Source organism: Nomascus leucogenys, chromosome X (genome assembly GCF_006542625.1).
Source record: "Nomascus leucogenys isolate Asia chromosome X, Asia_NLE_v1, whole genome shotgun sequence".
Classification (NCBI taxonomy): Eukaryota; Metazoa; Chordata; class Mammalia; order Primates; family Hylobatidae; genus Nomascus; species Nomascus leucogenys.
The window spans coordinates 120,828,822-120,848,527 of NC_044406.1; the positions used below are offsets into that span (position 1 = coordinate 120,828,822).

General features: G+C 41.9%; 2 protein-coding genes and 1 pseudogene across 3 annotated transcripts; 2 read left to right on the forward strand and 1 right to left on the reverse strand.

Moving 5' to 3' along the window:
* Positions 1-395: 395 nt before the first annotated feature.
* On the reverse strand, positions 396-2,147 carry LOC100605816 (annotated as a pseudogene). The gene has a single exon (XR_004028783.1). The product of XR_004028783.1 is annotated as an uncharacterized LOC100605816 (transcript).
* Positions 2,148-13,489: 11,342 nt separating this feature from the next.
* Positions 13,490-14,737, forward strand: LOC100583524 (retrotransposon Gag-like protein 8C). Its single transcript, XM_030806848.1, has one exon. It carries the CDS (start codon positions 13,575-13,577, stop codon positions 13,914-13,916), a length of 342 nt encoding a protein of 113 aa, XP_030662708.1. The 5' UTR covers positions 13,490-13,574; the 3' UTR covers positions 13,917-14,737.
* Positions 13,495-14,737, forward strand: LOC105737524 (CAAX box protein 1). Its single transcript, XM_003272540.3, has one exon. It carries the CDS (start codon positions 13,892-13,894, stop codon positions 14,519-14,521), a length of 630 nt encoding a protein of 209 aa, XP_003272588.2. The 5' UTR covers positions 13,495-13,891; the 3' UTR covers positions 14,522-14,737.
* Positions 14,738-19,706: the final 4,969 nt, after the last annotated feature.

Below are 19,706 nucleotides of genomic sequence, written 5' to 3' on the forward strand. Positions count from 1 at the left end.
AAAATTTTACAGCTGTTCACCAGTAATCGGTGTGGGATTTATGGTTTGTAACAATTTGGGAATTGTGTTTTCAAACCACTTTCTGGAAATGAGGATACCTTTTCCAAGAGCCTGCTGGCTGACTTCTCACATAGTGTTGACCAAAATGAGCTAACGATTCATTTACTAAGAGGCTTGGGATAATCCTAACTGGTTTAGAGGATTCAACATCTGGGACAGAATGATCACCAGTGGGGACACTATCCCCCAGGTTACCACAGGACTCTATCTTAGATGTTTTATAATGCAGGAGTCAACATCAGTCACTGAATGGCAGGGGATATCGCTTCTGAACAAGATACGGACCACATTTACAGGACCAGGGAGGGAAAGGTGCCATATTCATTCAGACTCTATTTCTTTCTCAATAGTGTCTGACATTTATTGAAAATATGGAAAATACTTTTCTCCAGGTAGTATAAAGGAGTTGAGCAGAAGATACAAGTTATTTTGTTGATCAAAAAGCACCTGAGAAAATGCTGCAAATTCAGAAGAGAAATGGATTCTGGGCAAAACTAACTGGTCCACAAGATAAAATGAGAGACTCGATTTGGCTGCCAGGTACAACTGAGCCCTGGCAGCCATGTGGCAGGAGCACAAAAAGTCTCTGGGATTGGGGAGGAAATGGGTCTCGCTGAAGGTAACAGGCCCCTTGAGGGGCAGCCAGCTGTCTGGATCATTGTCCAGGGGCTGTGTCCAGCCCAGATAGCTCCGAGGTGAGTACAGATCACTAGAAGCAGCAGTCTGTCGGTGGGATGCGATGGATGGCGATGGCAGGGCAGTGCAGGTCTGTGGGCAGCATGATGTAGTCGTCTGGAAGTCTGGTGAGGAGGAGGGGTGTTGGCAGTGGCGGCTGTCAGTGGTCTGTCCAGTGTGTAACAGGAGCTCAGCTTTGTGCAACTGGAGCACAGGACAGCGTCCAAATGTGCATGGGAGGGGCTGGGCTGGCACGAGAGGGCGGAGGCAGCCCGCTCCAGAATGAGGCCCAGGGGCGGCAGCAGGAGCCTGGAGCACTATTCCTGGAACAAAGGCAAGCACTACACGAGAGGGGACAGGAGCGCAGGGGACATCGCGGCGGCTCGAGGGGGAGGGAGGCCCGGAGGGAGGGCGCCTGTGGAGACCCTAGCGGTGGCCACTGGCACAGCGGACCCTCCCCAGAACACCCGCCCCCAGGCCCGAGGGTCTCCCGGCCTAGAAGTCCTCGTCCTCCGTCCTCCTCCCATTCAAAGACCCGCTTCATCTCAGCCAGGAAGCCCCGGTAATCACTGAGGAGGGGGCTCTCCTTCTTGATGTAGGGGATCACCCACTGCAGGGCGGGCCCCGTGAGGCGGGTGATGAGGAACGTCACCTTCAGGGCGTCGTTGGAGAACGTGTTCTTGTCCACGAACATGTAGGAGCCCGTCTGCACGATGAACTCCGGGAGCCGGTCGGTATCGCCGTCAAACGTCTCGGGAAAGGGAATTGGGTTCCTCCAGCGACGCACGCGGGCTGGAGGGGCCAGGCCAGGGGGGCCTTTATCAGCTGCACCCGACCGTCCGTCGCTGCGCTCGCCCCGCTGAGCTTAGCTGAGCTGCGCTGGGCTTCGCCGAGGGCTGCACCGAGGCATCGCGGGAAGTGCATGTCGGGGGAGGAGGAGCTGGGATGTGGGCGGAGCCATGGGGAGGGCCCAGGCGCTTTGGCAAGGTCTGCCCAGAAGGCCTGGAGGTCATTAGTGCGCCAGGGGGTCCCAGGGCACCCAGCGGAGCAGGTGGTGGGAAATGTGGTGGCTGGCTTAACTGGTGGAGGAGGCAGGGTCGCACCGTAGGGGTGGGGCAAAGTCTTTCTAGGCAGTTGGGGAGTGAGGATTTTTTTGGTGAGGTCCAAGCCCATGTGCTTGGAGAGCAAAGCCTATAAGTTCTTTAAAGCTGAGTAGTCAGCCTGGTATATCTATTCCTTGTCCCATGCTCTCTGCCCTTCCATGTTCCTTCGCAAACCCTTGGCTTTGACACTTTTGAAAATTATTGGTCAACAATTTTTTTAAATGTCCCTAGATTTGCTTTCCTCTGATGTTTTCTCATGATTAGAATCAGTTATTTTTGCCAGGTATACTACAGCAAAGATTTTGTGTGTTAGTTTATCATATCAAGGTGTTCATGATGTAGTATATGTTGTTACTGATGATGTGTACCTTGATCACTTGTTTGCCATAGATACTTTCAATGCAGTTGGGTTGACTAGGTTATGAAAGTCCTGATGAGCAGAGTAGCATGCATATTTCTGAAACATCCATACAGGCCATTTAGTAAAAGTGTCCTACCGGTACAACTAAATGTGATATATCTTTCCTGCAAATTACAAGATACCCTCCATGAATTTTATCTATTTCTTTTTTTTTTTTTTTTTATTATACTTTAGGGTTTTAGGGTACATGTGCACAATGTGCAGGTTTGTTACATATGTATCCATGTGCCATGTTGATTTCCTGCACCCATTAACTCGTCATTTAGCATTAGGTGTATCTCCTAATGCTGTCCCTCCCCCCTCCCCCCACGCCACAACAGTCCCCGGAGTGTGATGATCCCCTTCCTGTGTCCATGAGTTCTCATTGTTCAATTCCCACCTATGAGTGAGAACATGCGGTGTTTGGTTTTTTGTCCTTGCGATAGTTTACTGAGAATGATGTTTTCCAGTTTCATCCATGTCCCTACAAAGGACACGAACTCATCATTTTTTATGGCTGCATAGTATTCCATGGTGTATATGTGCCACATTTTCTTAATCCAGTCTATCATTGTTGGACATTTGGGTTGGTTCCAACTCTTTGCTATTGTGAATAGTGCCGCAATAAACATACGTGTGCATGTGTCTTTATAGCAGCATGATTTATAGTCCTTTGGGTATATACCCAGTAATGGGATGGCTGGGTCAAATGGTATTTCTAGTTCGAGATCCCTGAGGAATCGCCACACTGACTTCCACAATGGTTGAACTAGTTTACAGTCCCACCAACAGTGTAAAAGTGTTCCTATTTCTCCACATCCTCTCCAGCACCTGTTGTTTCCTGATTTTTTAATGATGGCCATTCTAACTGGTGTGAGATGGTATCTCACTGTGGTTTTGATTTGCATTTCTCTGATGGCCAGTGATGATGAGCATTTCTTCATGTGTTTTCTGGCTGCATAAATGTCTTCTTTTGAGAAGTGTTTGTTCATGTCCTCTGCCCACTTTTTGATGGGGTTGTTTGTTTTTTTCTTGTAAATTTGTTTGAGTTCATTGTAGATTCTGGATATTAGCCCTTTGTCAGATGAGTAGGTTGCAAAAATTTTCTCCCATTCTGTAGGTTGCCTGTTCATTTTGATGATAGTTTCTTTTGCTGTGCAGAAGCTCTTTAGTTTAATGAGATCCCATTTGTCGATTTTGGCTTTTGTTGCCATTGCTTTTGGTGTTTTAGACATGAAGTCCTTGCCCACGCCTATGTCCTGAATGGTATTGCCTAGGTTTTCTTGTAGGATTTTAATGGTTTTAGGTCTAACATATAAGTCTTTAATCCATCTTGAATTAATTTTTGTATAAGGTGTAAGGAAGGGATCCAGTTTCAGCTTTCTACATGTGGCTAGCCAGTTTTCCCAGCACCATTTATTAAATAGGGAATCCTTTCCCCATTTCTTGTTTTTGTCAGGTTTGTCAAAGATCAGATAGTTGTAGCCATGCGGCATCATTTCTGAGGGCTCTGTTCTGTTCCATTGATCTATGTCTCTGTTGTGGTACCAGTACCATGCTGTTTTGGTTACTGTAGCCTTGTAGTATAGTTTAAAATCAGGTAGCGTGATGCCTCCAGCTTTGTTCTTTTGGCTTAGGATTGACTTGGCGATGCGGGCTCTTTTTTGGTTCCATATGAACTTTAAAGTAGTTTTTTCCAATTCTGTGAAGAAAGTCATTGGTAGCTTGATGGGGATGGCATTGAATCTATAAATTACCTTGGGCAGTATGGCCATTTTCAAGATATTGATTCTTCCAACCCATGAGCATGGAATGTCCTTCCATTTGTTTGTATCCTCTTTTATTTCATTGAGCAGTGGTTTGTAGTCTCCTTGAAGAGGTCCTTCACTCCCTTGTAAGTTGGATTCCTAGGTATTTTATTCTCTTTGAAGCAATTGTGAATGGGAGTTCACTCATGATTTGGCTCTCTGTTTGTCTGTTATTGGTGTACAAGAATGCTTGTGATTTTTGTACATTAATTTTGTATCCTGAGACTTCGCTGAAGTTGCTAATCAGCTTAAGGAGATTTTGGGCTGAGACAATGGGGTTTTCTAGATATACAATCATGTCATCTGCAAACAGGGACAATTTGACTTCCTCTTTTCCTAATTGAATACCTTTTATTTCCTTCTCCTGCCTGATTGCTCTGGCCAGAACTTCCAGCACTATGTTGAATAGGAGCGGTGAGAGAGGGCATCCCTGTCTTGTGCCAGTTTTCAGAGGGAATGCTTCCAGTTTTTGCCCATTCAGTATGATATTGGCTGTGGGTTTGTCATAGATAGCTCTTATTATTTTGAGATACGTCCCATCAATACCTAATTTATTGAGAGTTTTTAGCATGAAGGGTTGTTGAATTTTGTCAAAGGCCTTTTCTGCATCTATTGAGATAATCATGTGGTTTTTGTCTTTGGTTCTGTTTATATGCTGGATTACATTTATTGATTTGCGTATGTTGAACCAGCCTTGCATCCCAGGGATGAAGCCCACTTGATCATGGTGGATAAGCTTTTTGATGTGCTGCTGGATTCGGTTTGCCAGTATTTTATTGAGGATTTTTGCATCAATGTTCATCAAGGATATTGGTCTGAAATTCTCTTTTTTGGTTATGTCTCTGCCAGGTTTTGGTATCAGGACGATGCTGGCTTCATAAAATGTGTTAGGGAGGATTCCCTCTTTTTCTATCGATTGGAATAGTTTCAGAAGGAATGGTACCAGTTCCTCCTTGTACCGAATTTTATCTATTTCTTAATAGGAAATGAAATCAGTCAAATGCATTTTCTGTGTCTATTGATATGGTCCTATGGATTTTCTCTTTGTGTTAGCTTTTTGTTGCTGTCTTAATGAATTACCACAAATTTAGTGGTTTAAAACAACACAAATTTATCATCTTATTGTTTTGTAGGTCAGAAGTTCCATATGGGTCATACTAGACCAAAGTCGTGGTATTGGGAGGCTATGTTCCTTTCTGGAGATTCTATGAAATAATTTCTTTCCCATTCATTTAGACTATTGGCAGAATTCAGTTCCTTGTGGTTGTAGGATTGATGTACTGTGTTCTTGCTCTGTAATATGAGGGCCATTCCCAGCTTGTAGAGGATGCCATATTTACTGGCTCATTGCCACCTTCTTCCTCTTCAAAGTCACCAATAGTGGGTGTCAAATTTTTCTCATGTTGCTTCTTTCTAATCCTCTCTGCCTTCATCTTCCACTTTTAAGAGTTCATATGATTAGATAATTGATGATAATCTTCATATTTTCAGTGCAACTGATTAGCAACTTCAGTTCTGTCTGCAGCTTTAATTCCTTCTTTGTAGGGAGAACCCCTGAAACTATTGCTATGGAATAAAAGATGAAATGCTCCTGATTATTGTAAATACAAAATTGCATGCAGGATTGTGTAAAGACAATGCCAGGTTGGACTGCCAGAATGAGCCAACAGTGCGTGATGTGCTTCCCCCTGCAGAGAGCCTATGAATGCATGTGCAGTCAGGGAGGTTTCACATCACCAAGATTCCTATCCCAGAAAAGCAGATGTTCATAGCTCTGGGAATGGAATGCGACCCTGTGGGGAGCCTATAAACAGGCGCATGAAGGATGCCTGTCCATATGGATAAGGTAGGGCTATAAATGTTCTCATCTTGCCATGGCTCTTCTAGGCCTCTTTAGGGTTAAGGCATACTCCCTTCTGAGAATTTCTGGTCTAACCGGTTGTCTAGCTTCACATCCTGTTTCTATGGATTATTTGTAACCAGTTTTTGCTGCAACTGTTACTGCTGATTGATATCTTGCTAATCATAGGTTATGGAAAGACTGTGTTTCTGTTTTAAGGCTCTGTTAGAAATTACTGATGCACACACTATATTGTAAATTCTTATCTCTGTATACTGTACTTCTGCATATAGACGTTATGTTAAAGAATTACTTCATCCCCATGGGACCATCTCACCTCATAATCAAATGACCTTAAATCCCTCACTAACCTATCCCTGCCCTCACTAAACTTAATAATAAATGCTGGTATATCCAGTGCATTGTTGGCACTGCAGGACCAGAAGGCGGTGACCCCCCTGGACCCAGCTTTCACTATCTTGTGTGTGTCTATTATTTCTCAACCTGCCGATCCACCTGGGAACAAAGAGAGAGCCCCGTTGCATTGCGGGCTGCTGGCCAGATCCTGCAATACTTCTTGCTTTATATTTTCAGGTTCTGGGAATTATGTCACACACATCTTTGGGGGATTGCCATTTTGTCTGCTACAGTTCCTTTTAGTTAGTACAGTAAATTATAATTGATTTTTGATTCATAAAACAATCTTGCATTGCTGGGATAATTTCATTTAATCATGGCATATTATTCTTTTTATGTTTTACTAGATTAGGCAAATGGATAAATAAATTATCACATAGTCATACAATGGAATTCTGTAGTAGTACACACAGCAATGTGGAGGAGTGCTACAGATGTTACATTGAATAGAAGTTGTGAGCCACAAAATTTGTATATACTTTAGGATTCCACTTTATATCAGTGTTAAAAATAGGCAAAGCTAAATGCTTATAGAATTCAGAATAGTGTTCATCTCAGGGGAGGAGGAATTATAGTGTGTAAAGCTGGATAAAAGAAACTTGTAAGATGCCAAAAATGTTTTCCCAAGTGGCTAACATTCTGTATTCCCACCAGCAATATATGAGAGATTAAGTTGCTTTGCAAACTCATTTATGCTCAGTATTGTCAGGTTTTGTTTTGTTCTGGGTTCTTTATTTGTTGGTTTTCTTTTTTACTTCAGCCATTCTAATAGGTGTGATTGTGGTTTTAATTTGCAATTCCCTAACTGCATAAATTAGGGAACACAGAACACACATAGACACAGAAAATTCATTTGACTGATTTTACTTCCTACTATTAAAAAACAGATAAAATTCATGTGTCCCTGAACACTTTTTTTGTTGCTTATTTGTCATACATTTATCTTTTTTAGTGAAGTGTCTCTTTAGATTTTTTTTTTCCATTTTAAATCAGGTTGTTGACATTTACATTGTTGTTTTGAGAGTTCTATATATATCCTGTATTCAAATCTTCATTAGATATGCCACTTACAAATATTTTCTCCCAGCCTGTGCCTTCTCTGTTCATTCTCTTAACATTGTCTTTTGAAGAGCACATGCTTTTTAATATGATAAAGTCCAATTTACAAAATTTTGCTTATGAGAATTGTGCTTTTGTTGTGATAGCTAAGAAATCTTTGTCTAACCCAAGGTTTCAAAAGTTTTTTTTCCTGTTTTCTTCTAGGAGCTTTATAATTTTAGGTTTTACCATTAGGTTTACTAATCGTTTTTAGTTAATTTTTGCATATGGTGTGAGATATGGATCAAATTTTTTTTTGTAAATGGACATTCAACTTTTCCTGCATCATTTTGAAAATATTATCCTTTTTCCAGTGAATTGCGTTTATAACTTTACAAAAATCAGCTGTCCCTATGTGTGTGGGTCTATTTCTGAATTGCATATCCAGTTCTATTCATCTACAGTTGGCCCTCTATATCCATGGGTTCTGCATCTGCAGATTCAACCAATGGCAGATCAAAATATTCTGGAAAAAAATAATAAAAAATAATTTGTATACATTGATTTTGTATCCTGAGACTATACTGAATTCGTTTATCAGATCTAGGAGCTTTCTGGATGAGTCTTTAGGATTTTCTAGGTATAGAATCATATCATTGGTGAACGACAACAGTTTGACTTCCAACAAATATAGTACATTTATTGATTTGCATATATTAAACCATCCCTGTATTCCTGGTATGAAACCCACTTGATTATAACATATTATCTTTTTGATATGCTGTTGGATTCAGTTAGCTCATATTTTATTGAGGATTTTTGCTGCTATACATCAATAATGACCAAGCCGAGAATCAAATTAAGAACTCAATCCCTTTTATAACAGCTTCAATAAAAATACTTACGAATATACTTAATGAAGGAGGTGAAATGTCTTTATGAGGAAAACTACAAAACACTGCTGAGAGAAATCATTGATGACAGAAATGGAAACACACTCCATGCTCATGGATGGGAAGAATCAATATTGTGAAAATGACCATACCACCCAAAGCAATCTACAAATTCTATGCAATTACCATCAAAATACTATCATCATTCTTCATAGAAGTATAAAAAACAATCTTAAAATTCATATGGAACCAAAAAAAAGAGCCCACATAGCAAAAGTCATACTAAGCAAAAAGAACAAATCTGGAGGCATTGCATTTGCTGACTTCAAGTTATACTACAAGGCCATAGTTACCAAAACAGCATGGTACTGATATAAAAATAGGTATGTAACAGAATGGATAACCCAGAAATAAAGTCAAACACAACCAACATATCTTTAAAAACGCATACAAAAACATAATTTGGGGAAAGGACACCCTATTCAATAAATGGTACTGGGAAAACTGTCAAGACACATGTAGAAGAATGAAACTGGATCCCCATCTTTCACCTTATAAAAAAATTCAACTCAAGATGGAGCAAAGACTTAAACCTTAGACCTGAAACGATAAAAATTCTAGAAGATAACATCATAAAAACTCTTCTAGACATTGGCTTAGGCAAATAATTCATGACCAAGACCCCAAAAGCAAATGCAACAAAAATAAAAATAAATAAATGGGACCTAATTAAACGGAAATCTTCTGCACAGCAAAATAATCAGTAGAGTAGACAGACAGTATTAACAAACTATGCATTCAACAAAGGACTAATATTCAGAATCTACAAGGAATTAAAAAAAATCAGTAAGAAAAAACTCATCAAAAAGTGGGCAAATTACATGAATAGACATTTCTCAAAAGAAGACACACAAACAGCCAGCAAACATGAAAATATGCTCAACATCACTAATCATCAGGGAACTGCAAATTAAAACCACCGTAAGATACCATCTTACTCCTGCAAGAATGGCCATAATTTAAAGGTCCAAAAACAATGGATGTTGGCATGGATGTATGGAAAAGGGAACATTTTTACACTGCTGGTGGGAATGTAAATTAGTACAACCAGTGTGGAAAACAGTATGGAGATTCCTTAAAGAACTAAAAGTAGAACTGCCATTCAATCCAGCAATCCCACTACTGGGAAATAAGGAAAGGAAAATAAGTCACTCTGTGAAAAAGACACATGCACATGCATGTTTATAGCAGCACAATTCGCAACTGCAAAGATATGGAACCAACCTAAGTGCCCATCAACCAACGAGTGGATAAAGAAAATGTGGTATATATACAACACGTACTACTACTCAGCCATAAAAAGGAATGAAATAATGTCTTTTTCAGCGACTTGGATAGAGCTGGAGGCCATTATTCTAGGTGAAGTTAACTCAGGAATGGAAAACCGAATATTGTATGTTATCACTTACAAGTCGAGTTAAACTATGAGGATGCAAAGGCATAAGATTGATATAATGGACTTTGGTGACCCGGGGGGAAGGATGGGAGGGGAGTGAGGGATAAAAGACTACATATTGGGTACAGTGTACACTGTTTGGGTGACAGGTGCCCTAAAATCTCAGAAATCACCACTAAAGAACTTATCCATGTAACAAAAAAACACCTCTACCCCAGAAACTACTGAAATAAAAGTAAAAATTAGAAAAAGAGTACAATTAAAAATATGAGGTAACAACTATTTACATAGCATTTATATTGTATTAGGTGTTATAAGTAATCTAGATACGATTTAAAGTATATGGGAGGATATACATAGGTTATATGCAAATATTATACCATTTTATATAAGGGAGTTGAGTGTCCTCAGATTTTGGTATTTGCAGAGGTCCTGGCACCAATCCCTTGTAAATACTAAGGGATGACCGTATTTGTCTATTTTGATAACAATATCACATTGTCTTAATTACAGTAGCTTTATTATAAATCTTGAAATCAAATATTATTAGTCCTCCAACTTATTTTTTCTATTTCAAAGCTGTTTTTGCTAATGCATTTTTTTTTGTATTTCCCTACGAATTTTAGAAGCAATTAGTTGTTTTTTATATGTTAAAACACTCGCTAGGACTTTGAATCTATATATCAATTTTGGGAGAATTGATATACTAACAATATTAAATCTTCCAGTTCATGACTATATCTCTCCATTACTCAGATATTTTGTAATATATGTTAGGAATGTTCTGTAGTTTTCAGGGTACAAGTCTCATCTCTTTTGTCATATTTAACCGTAACATTTTTTATGTTTTTATGGTGTTTAAAATTCTAGCTCAAATTTCTCTTGTTCGTTACTAGGAATACAATTGATTTTTGTATATTCGCCTATGTCTTGCAACCTTGGTAAACTCGCTTCTTAGTTCTAGTATGTTTTGTTGATCTTAGAAAATCTGTTTACTATATACATGATCCTGTTGTGTATGAATAACAAAAGTTTGCCTTTGCCCTGTCCAATCTAGATGCCTTTTATTACTTTTTCCTTTCCTTGTTTTCTTTGCCCTCATTGCAAAGAAATGAGATTGTCTAGAATCTCCAGTACAATATTGCACTAAAGTTATGAGAGTGGGCATATGTACTTGTTTTGTTGGTCTTTTTTAACTTTCAAGTTCAGGGGTACAAGTGCAGGTTGTTACATAGGTAAATTTGTGTCATGGGAGTTTGTTGTACAGATTATTTCATCACCCAGGTATTAAGCTTATTAGCCATTAGTTATTTTTCCTGATCCTATGCCTCCTCCCACCCTCCATCCTCTGATAGGCCTCAGTGTGTGTTGTTCCCCTCTATGTGTCTTGTTCTTGATCTAAGAGTGAAAAGCATTCAGGCTTTCACCTTTGAGTATGATAGCTGTAGGTTTTTTGTAGATGCTCTTCCTCAGATTTAGGAGCTCCCTTCTAAGTTCAATGAGAGTTTTTATTGGGAAACATATGACACAAATCTTTGCTCTAGGAATTTACTCTAGAAAAATGAAAACCTATGCTCACACAAAAATCTGTATATAAATGCTTATAGCTGATTCCTTTGTAATTTCCAAAACCTGTAAATGTGCCAAATATCTTCCAACAAATGAATGGATCACCAAATTTGTATATCCATGCTGTGGCAGACAGATTCTAAGGTGGCTCCCAACATCCCAATGTCCTGGTCATGTCTTTCAGTGTAGGTGGGGACTATGGCTTGCTTCTAACCAATAGAATGTGACAAAGGTGATGAGACGTAACTACCATGATTACGTTAGTTTATACATGACTTGTAGGGAAAAGAAAGAGAGATCAGACTGTTATTGTGTCTATGTAGAAAGAAGTAGACATAAGAGACTCTATTTTGTTCTGTACTAAGAGAAATTCTTCTGCCTTGAGATGCTGTTAATCTGTAACCCCAGCCCCAACCCTGTGCTTGCAGAGACAAGCGCTGTGTTGACTCAAGATTTAATGGATTTAGGGCTATGCAGAATGCACTTTGTTAAAAAAGTGCTTGAAGGCAGTATGCTTGTTAAAAGTCATCACCATTCTCTAATCCCAAGTATCCAGGGACACAATACGCTGCGGAAGGCTGCAGGGACCTCTGCCTAGGAAAGCCAGGTATTGTCCAAGGTTTCTCCCCATAGGATAGCCTGAGATATGGCCTCCTGGGAAGGGAAAGACTTGACCGTCCCCCAGCCTGACACCCGTAAAGGGTCTGTGCTGAGGAGGATTAGTAAAAGAGGAAGGCCTCTTTGCAGTTGAGATAAGAGGAAGGCTTCTGTCTCCTGCTCGTCGCTGGGCAATGGAACGTCTGGGTGTAAAACCTGATCATATGTTCCATTTACTGAGATAGGAGAAAACCACCTTAGGGCTGGAAGTGAGACATGCTGGTGGCAATACCGCTCTTTAATGCACCAAGATGTTTGTATACGTGCATATCAAGGCACAGCACCTTTCCTTAAACTTAATTATGGCACAGAGACCTTTGTTCACATGTTTTCCTGCTGACCCTCTCCCCACTATTACCCTATTGTCCTGCCACATCCCCGTCTCCGAGATGGTAGAGATAATGATCAATAAATACTGAGGGAACTCAGAGACCAGTGCCAGCGCGGGTCCTCCGTATGCTGAGCGCCGGTCCCCTGGGCCCACTTTTCTTTCTCTATACTTTGTCTCTTATTTCTTTTCTCAGACTCTCGTCCCACCTGATAAGAAACCCTCCCACAGGTGTGGAGCGGCTGGCCACCCCTTCATGACTCCATCTTTCAAGGAGACACATTCTCCCTTTGTTCCATGAAGAAACAAGCTGCAGTGTTGTGAACTGCCTATGGACAGGGCAACGTGGCAGAGAACTGAGGGCAGCTTTTATAACAAATTAAGAGATTTCTTAATATTTAACCCTCCTTACATTAACTGCTCGTGGTATATTATTCTTTTTAAAAAATTATTTATAATTTTTGTGGGTACATAATAGGTATATGTATTTATGGGGTACATGAAATGCTTTAATATAGGCATAGAATGCATAATAATCACATAATGGTAAACGGGGCATCCATCCCCTCAAGCGTTTATCCTTTGTGCTACAAACAATCCAATTATACTCTTTTAGTTATTTTTAAATGTACAATTAAATTATTTTGACTGTAGTCATCCTGTTGTGCTATCAAATACTAGGTATTAATAATCACATCATGGAGAATGGAGTATTCATCCCTCAAGCGTGGTGCATTACTCTTTGAATATGCTGCTCTGGATTGTATTTGATAATCTGTGGGGCTTCTCTATTAATGTTGCAAAATAGGGAGCCAATAATCTGGTTGAGAGATAAAAGAAGCAGCAGGAAAATGTGTTCACAGAACCTCATACGAGTGGCGTCCAGGGCCAAGGCTCCCTGAATACATACCCAAGGGCTGATGAGAGGTGGGGACGAGTGCTGCGGAAGAACTCCTCAACTACCAGAACTAGGTAGGGCCTCTAACATCCCCTCGGAGCGAGCTCTCCGCGCCCCATACACACCCTGGTTCCTCTCCTGCTTCCGGTCCCGCCACCTTAGGAAACCTTGGCCCAGCCTCTCCGATACCAGCCGGCCTCCTTGAGGGCTTTAGGTCCCTCTTCGCCAGTGTATTCCCCACGGTGCGCCTGCGTACTAGGGACCACCCGGCCTTGTGGGCGGAGTCCATGAGAGGGTTGGAGCCCCGGTCGTGGCCCCGCCCACCCTATCCTAGGCCGGCCTTCGTGGACACGCATTTCCGGCGACGCCTCGGTACTGACCTCTGCAGAGCCGGGTGGAGCCCATTGACGTCCAGCGAAGCGAGGAGCAGCGATGGACGGTCGGGTGCAGCTGATAAAGGCCCTCCTGGCCTTGCCGATCCGGCCTGCGACGCGTCGCTGGAGGAATCCGATTCCCTTTCCCGAGACGTTTGACGGCGATACCGACCGGCTCCCGGAGTTCATCGTGCAGACGGGCTCCTACATGTTCGTGGACGAGAACACGTTCTCCAGCGACGCCCTGAAGGTGACGTTCCTCATCACCCGCCTCACGGGGCCCGCCCTGCAGTGGGTGATCCCCTACATCAAGAAGGAGAGCCCCCTGCTCAATGATTACCGGGGCTTTCTGGCCGAGATGAAGCGAGTCTTTGGATGGGAGGAGGACGAGGACTTCTAGGCCGGGAGACCCTCGGGCCTGGGGGCGGGTGCTCTGGGGAGGGTCCGCTGTGTTACTGGCCGCCGCCAGGGTCGCCACCGGCGCCCTCCCTCCGCGCCTCCCTCCCCCTCGAGCCGCCGCGATGTCCCCTGCGCTCCTGTTCCCTCCCGCGTAGTGCTTGCCTTTGTTCCAGGAATAGCGCTCCAGGATCCTGCTGCCGCCCCTGGGCCTCACTCTGGAGCGAGCCGCCGCCCTCTCCTTCCAGCCAGCCAGCCCCTCCCATGCACATTTGGACGCTGTCCTGCACTCCAGCTGCAAGCTGGGCTCCTGTTACACACTGGACAGACCACCCACTGCCGCCGCTGCCAAGCCCTCTCCTCCCCACCAGACTGCCAGACGACTACATCATTCTGCCCACAGACCTGCGCTGCCACGGCCATCGCCATCCATCGCATCCTACCGACAGACTGCTGCTCCTAGTGATCTGGACTCACCTCGGAGGTATCTGGGCTGGCCACAGTCCCTGGACAGTGATCCAGACAGCTGGCCGCCTCCCAAGGGATCTGTCACCTTCAGCGAGACCCATTTCCTCCCCATCCCCAGAAACCTCTTGTGTTCTTGCCTAGGCCCAGGTGTGCCTGGCAGCCAAATCGAGTCTCTCATTTTCTCTTGTGGACCAGTTAGTTTTGCCCATAACCCAGTATTCTGAGTTTGCAACTGTCTCTCTGATGTGTGCCTTTTGTTCAACACAGTAACCCCTGCATTCTGCTCTGCTCTAATACACTACCTGGAGAAAGTCTTTTCCTTATTTTCAATAAATGTCAGACATTATTGAAAAGAAATGGTCTCAATGAATATGGCACTTTTCCCTCCCTGGTTCTGTAAATGGGGTCCATATCTTGTTCAAAAACTATATGCCCTGCGATGCTATGACTGATGTTGACACAGGGTCCTGTGGTGTCCTGCAAATGGAGATCCCACCAGTGACCAATCCCAGACGATTAATGTTGTAAACAAGTCAGTTTTGTGCCCCTTAGGAAATGAACCTTAATCTGAATGTGGCCAAGATAAGGTAAGGAATAGTCAGAAAGGGTGCTTTTTCTTCCCTCATTTCCAAAAAACTGTCTAAAAGCATATACCCCAAATGGTTACAAGCCATACATCTCACACATTTGTTGGTGAACACCTCTCACAGTTTTATTTAACGCATTATCAGGGAACCAGCTAAGTGGCTTAGATACTTCAGAAAAAGCGTTTACATTTATATTGCTTTAATTGGGTAGGTAGTGGAGAAAGGAATGCAGAACTGTAGTTAATTTAGGTACAGACTTGTTTAATGAATGACCTGAAACACAATACAATTACCACCTTCCCTAATGGGCAGGAAAAAAAAAATTATCTTCAACATATCTCTGCATGCTAATCTTTGAAATCTACTGTGCTAACATGCCTCTGCCACCCCATCTATCTCTGGGAAAAGCTCAATATCCCAATAGAAGCAGATTATGCTAAGGTGGGCTTGTAGGGCAGCACTCAGTCAACAACTCTCTGCCTTCTTTTTTTTTTTTTTTTTCCCCCGAGTGCCATGGCATGATCTTGGCTCACTGCAACCTCTGCCTCCTGGGTTCAAGCAATTCTTCTGCCTCAGCCTCCTGAGTAGCTGAGACTACAGGCACGTGCCGCCACACCTGGCTAATTTTTGTATTTTTAGTAGAGACAGGGTTTCACCATGTTGGCCAGGATGGTGTCAGTCTTCTGGCCTCATGATCCCCCGGCCTTGCCCTCCCAAAGTGCTGGGATTACAAGTGTGAGCCACCATGCCTGGCCTCTCTGCCCCATTTCTAATATGTGTTATTTTTCCAGAGCATACGAATGAGGAATAAATCACAAGAGTGTTTTTTTGTTTGTTTGTTTACTTTATTGCTTCTCTCTCTTCATTTAAATAGGTGAAATTTTGCCATTCAGCAGAGATTCATAGGGCTGTATGTGGAGGTAGAGGTACATTATTATCAGTATTAGGTATGTGATAATATTTGTATTCCCAGAAGTAGTGGAAACATCATTAATTTGTAGTTTGGCGTATAATAGGTCAAAATCTTTTTGAAATCAGAGATAAAATTCAAATTGCTTAATAAAATAAAGTTTTTACGATTTACAGGGCTCTTAAAACACTGAAACCGGGCTAATCATGAAGGCCAATTCAAGGTGCTGACAGTCAGCCTCCCTGGATAGGTATGAAGGAAGATTGTGTTAAGCATATTCACTGTTTGGTTTTAAACACAGATTCTGCTGAAGTGTTGGGAAAAGTGCTAGGAAGCAGTTTACATTACTGAGTAGGTCCAGCATATTCCCTGTGCTCTCTGTCCACTGGCTCTGGAGGTAGGTAGAATGGGCAGGGACCTTCTAGGTATCCTTTGAACAATGTCAGTAACCCCCAACTTCCCTCAGCAACAATGCCCCAGCAGTTTTCTTCCTCCTACAAGAATGAGACTTATTCCTTGATCTATGCTAGTTTTATCATCTCAAGGGTCCTCTTTTGTGCTGCAAATGTCTTCTTGGGTAGGGTAATAATTCACAATCATGAACATCTTCACAGGATTCCGTAAAGGGACAAAGGAATGGCATTTGTAACAGTAGAAGGGGCTCTTTTGTATTACTTTGCAGTCTCACCTTTTCAGTTGTCACTGTTTGTTTCCCTCACTTCATTCTCTGCAGTGTGGTCAATACCCAAGCAAGAGGCCTTACCTCCAAAGGATGGAGAAACATAAAGAGTGACAATATGGAAGATGAATATAAGAAAGAGAACAGAAATACAATTAACCTCTTTCTTTTGGTGATTGGGACCAGTAATGACTTGAAGCCTATAATTAAGATAACTTTACACAAATTTTTGTGACACTCAGATCCACAAAGATTTAATAGGGGAACAAAGTAGCCTTTGCATGGTTCAGTGCCCTGAGGCCTTGGTTCTCAGGGGGAATCCTGGTAGAATATACTAGTGAAAGGTCACTCCCCACTTAGTACCAGTGGCCTAACTGCAATCCTGTACACAGAGTCAACCTTAAGGCAGAGATGTAGTAAGGAAGAGGATTTCAAAGGGACCCTTTGTGAGTGTCCCTGATCTGCCTGTCACTAGGAGGTTGGAGGGCCAAAGGAGTAGGCTGAGAGATTGAGTACCAGAAGTCCTAGATGCAGGGATGCTTCCTCCAGGTGCCACTGCAGAGGTCTGATGACCTGCCTGCTTCTATAGATATTGCAACACTGTTTTGTCTTCCATCATGAAGGTCACTCAGATTACAAAGGTACTGCAATAAGCAGTTCTGAGCAGCAAAGAGCCTAAAATGAAAAGTATGAAATCTACTGGGACCAGGTATGGGATGGACAAAGGTCAGTCAGAACACATACCCAGTGAAATAAAGTAAAATGAAAGGCCATGATGATCTCAAACTATTTAATGACATGGGGAAATGATCACATCTGAACAGTAAAGAATAAAAGCAGTCTATGAAGCCTACAAAACTTGGTGAGGGCAATCAAAGTCCCTCTATCTTACCACCACTAAAGCTCATCACGGACCCCATACTGAAAGTACCCGGACTTTATGTGCATGAACAATCCCTGACTTTATGATGATGGAGAAGGTGGTTCAGGGAAGGCTGCCTGGCTTGATTCTGTAGCTGCCGGCCCAGAACTGAGCTCCTTCTGTTCCCCGTACACAGCTGCTTTTGGCCCTCTTGATGGTTGTACCACCTTCTTTCACTCGTCCCCAGTCCTCTTCATACCCACTCTCTTACTGGTCCTTAACAGATGGTCACCAAATTCATTCTGCCCCCTGACTCTCACTTCAGTGGGTCTCTGTTTTCCAACCCTGAGGCAGTACCCCGATTCTAATGCCTGTCCCCTTTAGCCCACTGCTTGCAGAGGCCCTGCCATAGTGCCCAGCTGATCCTGGAACCTATTTTTCTCTCCCTGATGTGGCTGTTGCTGTGCCTTAGGCTGCTGAGAGCATATTGTCACATGATCAAAAAGAGAACATTTAGGATTTCACAACCCTGAAATTATAGTAAGCCTGTTGATTTGGGTCTTGGGCTAAAGACTGCAATAGTACCCATTCTGCAACCTGAGTGGAGGACTGCATATTTACTCACATTAGAAGCAAACACAGTTTTGGTAAGATCATTAGGATAGATTCCTAAAACTAATGTATATATCAAAGGCCATACAATTTTAACCGTTTGTTAAAAATCTCACTCCAGAAAGATTGTTTTCAAATTATATTCTCATGAGTAATGAGAGGGAATTTTGTTTGCCTCTATCATTACTAAAACTTTAATTTCAATAAAGATAATATTCCCAAAAATAAATACTTTTTCCCACAATAAAATTCCTTTTTTTGGGTCCCGTTTCACCTCTATCACCAAAAAGGTAAGGCTTTTACAAAATGTTTACTTTCTCCCTCTCTTCTGCCCTACCGGAATTGAAACAATTGGAGTACTTTTAATTCTACTTTCACACCCTACTCTCATCCCCCAAACCATGGGGCTGGTAGAGATAGTGGATGTCTGAAGGTATAAAAGTAATACAGCTAGGGATTTTAAAAAAATCATTTTTAGGCCTCTATAGGGAGCAATATTTAACTTATAATATGAAAGCCTATTAATCAGCTTTCAGATATTGAGCATTAAATGACATTTTTAGGGATGAAGACAACAGCAAAGTTGAATTTAGACCTTGTCAAAATTTAAGGAGGTCTCCAACATTGAGGTGTTCCCAACTTCCCAAAAGAATATAAGTATATTCAAATAATGAGTTGGCAAAGTTACCAAGTACAGTGGTGAAAGAAAAAAAGAATACCTGCCCGTAAGATGTTGTGAAAAAATACAAGGATCAAACATAAAAAAAAAAATTCAGATGTAACCACCCACAAATTTGGGGGCCACATTCATATTCAGCAGGAAATCTTAAGGAGGAGAATTTATTCTAAAGTGGTTCTGGGCTGCTTGTGTAGAGAATATAAGGTTAAAGGATATGTACATTCAAATTGACTTTCAACTTAAAAGATTGCCTACAATTCTTCCAAAGGCTCCACTACTCCCAGTTTGATCTGCCTTCATGGAATCACAGAGATAGCCTATGTTGGAAGCCAAAGCTGTGTAATACCCTGACTAAAATCATCGTTCTCAGTGCTTTCCTGTACTGTTATTACTTGAGTGGGAATATTACCCTGGCTGAATTTGGAGTCCCTCTCTCACCAAGTGTCCAGCCATTTCCAAAGTGAGTTTAATGAATATTCTTATATCTCTAGTGTTAGCAGAAGACTAGACAACAGAGTGCATTGAACAGGACTCTCCTGGGCAACGCTGGAACCTCAGACCAGCATGGGTCATTTGAACCCATTTGATGAATTAGCGTCTACACAATGTATGTAATCAAGGCCGTCAAGATGAGAGTAAAGAACTTGCCATGTAAGTAGCCATGACATCAGATCCAGCCTTGTCCCCTCTGCCAAAACAAAAACATATTAACTTGTAATACTTAAAAATGATGAAGACATGTGTAATGAGGTCCTAATATGTACAAAGAAATGTTAGATGTGCCTCATGCGCATGACCTTATTTCATCATCATTTTAAGATGGAGTCCATATTTCTGCCTACTCTTTTACACCAGTACAGATAAACAGCCATTTGCAAACAAGAGAATATACTCCAGGTATTTTTTTAAATTGGAAATTTTAACAATGTTTCCTCAATAGTTAATACAACAACTAGACAAGATACCAGTACGGACATAGAAAATCTAAAGAAGAATA